Source organism: Quercus robur, chromosome 12 (assembly GCF_932294415.1).
Source record: "Quercus robur chromosome 12, dhQueRobu3.1, whole genome shotgun sequence".
Classification (NCBI taxonomy): Eukaryota; Viridiplantae; Streptophyta; class Magnoliopsida; order Fagales; family Fagaceae; genus Quercus; species Quercus robur.
In genome coordinates this window covers 42,343,934-42,349,336 of record NC_065545.1, presented here as the reverse complement: position 1 = coordinate 42,349,336, position 5,403 = coordinate 42,343,934, and the positions used below count along the sequence as shown (strand labels likewise).

Below are 5,403 nucleotides of genomic sequence, written 5' to 3'. Positions count from 1 at the left end.
AAAAAAAAAAAAAAAAATTATCTGTTCTACTTTCAAGCAAAAAAAAAAAAAAAAAAAACCCAAAAAAATTGAACTAAAATCTGAAAAAAAAAAATTCACAGAGAAGCCCACGACAAGCTAAGCCCACGGTGAGCCCAGTAGCTCGCTCACGGCAAGCCCACGCATTCTCAACCGTGAAAAAAAAAAAAAAATATTACAGAAAATCCAACCATCACGTCTCAACCGTGAAAAAAAAAAAAAAATATTACAGAAAATTCAACCATCACGTCGCTGGCAGAGAAATCAAATCGGTGGCAGATACCACAATGCCCGATACTGCCTATACAGAGCAAATCAAGCTCAACAGCAAACCAAACTCAACACTCAACAGCAAACCAAAACAGAGAGAAACACAACGAACACAGAGAGACAGAGACAGAGGTTTTTATCTAAAAAAAAAAAAATTCCCAAATACACAAATAAAAACCAAACCCCAGCAAACCCACGGTCACGTCGCCGCGACGCCGCAGCTCGCTCGTCGTCGCCGTCGTCGCTCGTCCCTCATCGCAGATCGGAGATCGGCCTCTGCTCCGGTGCTCCCTCCGGCCCTCCCTCAAGGGTATTTCTCTCTTTTTCTCTCTTTTTCTCTCTCACTGTCACTAAAATGAAAAATGGAACGAAATCTTTGTAGATCGTCGACGCCAGACGGTAGATCGGTCATCACTCATCGCCGTCGGAGATCTGCCGTTGACTAGTTGCTTCCTCCGCTCCGGCTCCGGCTCCAGCAGTCCGGCCCTCCCTCAAGGTTTTTCTCTCTGACTCTCTCTCTCTCTCTCTCTCTCAGTCTCTCTCTATCTCACCGAATGCTTTAAGTTTATGATGTTTATGAATCCTGTTCAGTTCTGCCTAGCCCTTTTATTCTTTTAGCTTTAATATCATCTCACATTCTCAATCATTCATTGGTTGATTTTTTTTTTTTTTTTTTTTCCTGTTTGTCTTTATCTTATCCGGTTATTCCTTATTGTTGGTCAATGGTCAATGGTCAATGTGTTAGTTTTTAGTGTAAACCAATATTATTAAATAATAATTAATATTTATTCAAAAGTTAGTAATTAAATTATTAGCTATTATTTATTGCAAATTTTTAAGAATTGTCTAATTATTTATTGCTATATTTTAGGAATTGTAACAAAGGATATGTTATGCTAAAATTAATGACAAATAAATTAAAACTATATTGCATAATTACCAACTAGGATTAAAGCATTATAATTAATGACAAATAAATTAAAATAATATAGTTTATTGTTATGCTAAACAACAATAATTAAAGTTATATAATTAAATTAACCAATACATTATAAAAGATAAATTAATTAAATTATTTGAGGGGTTATTATTAATTAAAGTTGTATTAAAAATGGGTTGACTGTTTAAATTATAGTAAAAATTTTGTTTTTTCCTTGAGTATGAATAATATTCATATAACTAAGCAAAAATTTCTAATTAAAATTTTATTTTTTAAAATTCTTTTCAGGTTAATTGAGTCATATTCTTAAAGTTAAAAGAATTATGAGCAAACGAAAAACAATTGATGCATTCTTTAAGAAAAAAGATGTTAGCAATTCAGAAATTAGGACACCTGTGGCTGTAGAAACAAATGTTAATACTTCGATGCCTGATGAACACACCTCCAAATGTCCAAAACTTCAATCTGAAGAGATAGATCGTGATCCAGGAACACGTAAACAAATATGTGAATTTCCTATCAACAAAGAAGATGAAATTCGACGAGCTTATCTCATAGAAGGTCCATACCAACCTGAAAATATAGTCTTTCCATACAATGATGATACTCATCGTCGTCGATTTCAACCTTCATGGTTTGTTTCACATAAGGATTGGTTGGAATACTCACCTACAACGGATGCATTATATTGTTTTCCTTGCTACCTTTTTAGTAAGAAACCAATAGGTCGTCCTGGATCAGATGTGTTCATTTCAACAGGTTTTAATAATTGGAAAAAGGTGAAAGATGGAATGAATTGTCCTTTAATTCGTCATGAAGGGAAAGAACCAAACTCTCCACATAAAAATGCTGTGAAATGTTGCGAGGATTTACAGAATTATTCACAACATATTGACAAGCTAATTGAGAAACAAACGTCAAAAGAATTAGAGAATAATCGGTTGCGGCTCAAAACCTCAATAGAGTGTGCTCGATGGCTAGCATTCCAAGCTTGTGCTTTTAGAGGTCATGATGAAAGCCTTGATTCAAAAAATAGAGGCAATTTTATTGAATTGATAAAATTGACATCAACTTTTAATGACAAAGTAGCTAGTGTTGTCTTGGAAAATGCTCCTGGAAATGCCAAATATACATCACCCACAATTCAAAAGGAGATTTTGCATATTCTTGCTAATAATGTGCGAAATGCTATTCGTGAAGAAATTGGAGATGCAAAATTCTGCATTCTTGTTGATGAAGCTCGGGATGAGTCGAAGAGAGAGCAAATGGCCATCATTTTGAGATTTGTTGATAAAGAAGGTTTTATTAAAGAGCGTTTTTTTTATGTTGTGCATGTTAGAGACACTACTGCATTGACTTTAAAGAATGAGATATGTGCTGTCCTTTCTCGTTATAACCTCCACATTGAAAATATTCGAGGTCAAGGATATGATGGGGCTAGTAACATGCGTGGTGAATGGAATGGATTACAAGCTCTTTTTCTTAAAGATTGTCCATATGCTTATTATGTACATTGTATGGCTCATAGGTTGCAATTAGCTCTAGTTACAGCATCTAGAGAAGTAAAAGATGTTCATCAATTCTTTGATCATTTGGTCAATATTATCAATATTGTTGTTGGTTCTAGTAAGCGTAGTGATGAATTGCAACATGCTCAAGCAGAACAAGTTGAGAATATGATTGCTTCTAATGAAATTGAGACTGGAAGAGGTGCAAATCAGATTGGTACTTTGCAACGAGCTGGAGATACTAGGTGGGGATCTCATTTTCAATCTATTTGTAGTTTGATTAAAATGTTTGATGCTACTTGCAAAGTTATCAACACTATTTCTGAGGAAGGAGCTAATTATAAACAACGCGGTGATGCCGAGGGAGCTTATCAGGTATTAACATCATTTGAATTTATTTTAATCTTGCATTTGATGAAAGAGATAATGGGAATTACTAATGTTCTTTGTCAAGCTTTGCAACAACAATCTCAAGACCTTTTAAATGCCATGCATTTAGTTTCAACTACAAAATCACTTATTCAAAAGTTGAGAGATGATGGATGGGAGCCTTTACTTGCTAGTGTTATATCATTTTGTGAGCAACATGAAATTGATATTCCTGATATGAATGCTCGTTACACTAAAGGTCGAGGTAGATATCGTCGTCAAGATGACAATTTAACAATGGAACATCATTTTAGAATTGGCATATTTACAGTTGCAATAGACTTTCAATTGCAAGAATTGAAAAGTAGATTTTGTGAGCTAACAACGGAACTTGTCATTCTTAGTTCAGCTTTAAATCCCAAGGATGCTTTTAGATTATTCAAGATTGTTGATATATGCAATTTGGTTAAGAAATATTATCCTCAAGATTTCACTGAACATGAACAAGAACTTTTGGAGTCTCAATTGCGACATTATGAGCTTGATGTGATAAAACATCCAGATTTTCAGAATATGAGTACAATTTCCGAGCTATGTAGGGGATTTAAAATTTCAGGAAAGTCTCAAATATATTTTTTGATTGATAGACTTATTCGTCTTGTGTTGACCCTTCCAGTTTCTACAGCAACTACAGAACGAGCTTTCTCAGCTATGAAGTTGTTAAAAACAAGACTTCGCAATAGAATGGAGGATGAGTTTTTGGCAGATAATATGATAATTTATATAGAGAAGGAAATTGCAGGGAATTTCACTATAGAGATGATAATGGATGAATTTTATTCCATGAAAAATCGTCGTCAGGCATGATTTGATTCGGTTGATGACCCGACCTGACCCGAATAATGGAAGATTTACTGAGGCTTAGTCCATGGAGCGGAGGCTTGGGCCGACAAAAATTTTTTGGCCCGTTTTGTAACCCATTGTGAATCCTGTGCGCAGGATATAAAAGCTGTTTTTTTTTGTGATTGGGGTTTTGTCTTGTTGTTGTTTTTGAGAAAGAAAAACACTGTAGCCGCACATTGTAATTTTCTTTGATAATAGTGAAATTCCTGCAACTCTGTGGACGTAGGCAAATTGCCGAACCACGTAAATACTGTCTTGTGCGTGTGATTGTTTTACTTTTGGCGTTTTGTTTTTTCTATTTTTTTTGTTTCTCACAGGTTTGAAATTTCGGTCGAATTCCCAACATGTTCAAGTATATAATAATATATAAAAGTTGATAATTTTGTATCCAATAGACTTAAAAATTATATTTGGTATATCTCTGTTACAACCCGGCCCCCCCAAGCATGTATTCCTGGCTCCGCCCCTGAACTTGTGCTATATATTTTACTTAGGAGAGCCGCGGGGGGGGGGGGGGGGGTTGATTTGCTAAGTTAGAGAAGCTATAACCAGACCTTAAAGTTTTCAAATACCATCCAATCCCTACTTTGTTCTCCTCGGAAACAATTGCCCCATTGAAGTTAACCTTGAAATAGTTTTAGTTGATGAGCATGAGGGACCCTTTTCTAAGATAGGAAGGATCAAATTGTATCCGAGTAATAGGGGTTTGACCAGGCATTCTACCCTTGTTGAATCGGAACCAACCATCACTGTAAGTCTAGTGGTTTACACCCTACATTGAACATGCTGTCTTATGGTGGTCTTTGTTCAAAAATATGGCTAAATAAGTTTTGATTCAACAATATAAACCCTAAAAAATTAGCAATAACCGAAAAATAAGTAGATAAAACCAGAAAAATCTCACAAACTATAAAATCACGCAAATAATGTTGTCCTTGAAGGTTGATTTGTGCCAATTAGAGTAAAACTTGGTGCAAATGGCTCTCTTGGTCGAACAACCCCCTAGGATTAGATTATAGCAATTTCTTCAAGTTTGGATGCATACCCAATCAAGAAGAACAAAGAACAACCTTATTTGTTGTCTTTAAACCAAAATAGAAGCTGAAATTTATGTGGGAGAAGAGAAAATAATAGAGGAGATGAGAGGCAAAGGGGTGTGGTTGGAGAAGAGAAAGAATTGAAGAGAAAAGAAAGAAGCTCAAGGTTTTATAAGCCAACACAAAATAAAGACTAGTGGGCTGCCTAATCTAATGGTCATTGTGCAAATTTGGTGCCCAATAGGTAGGGGTGGCAAAATTTTATACCACTTGCAAACCTAACACAACACAACATGACACGATATGAAATTAGCAAATTATGAATTAAGGCTTAATGGGTTTGTGTCATATTTGAGTT

At 35.2% G+C, this 5,403-nt stretch overlaps 1 protein-coding gene across 1 annotated transcript; it reads left to right on the top strand.

The window, feature by feature from the left end:
* Nucleotides 1–1,502: 1,502 nt before the first annotated feature.
* Nucleotides 1,503–4,078, top strand: LOC126709362 (uncharacterized). The gene has a single exon (XM_050409575.1). The coding sequence runs from the start codon at nt 1,552–1,554 to the stop codon at nt 3,970–3,972; it is 2,421 nt and encodes an 806-aa protein (XP_050265532.1). The 5' UTR covers nt 1,503–1,551; the 3' UTR covers nt 3,973–4,078.
* Nucleotides 4,079–5,403: the final 1,325 nt, after the last annotated feature.

Coding starts and splice junctions, on each gene's coding strand:
- LOC126709362 (XM_050409575.1), top strand. CDS start 1,552: ATGAGCAAACGAAAAACAATTGATGCATTCTTTAAGAAAAAAGATGTT.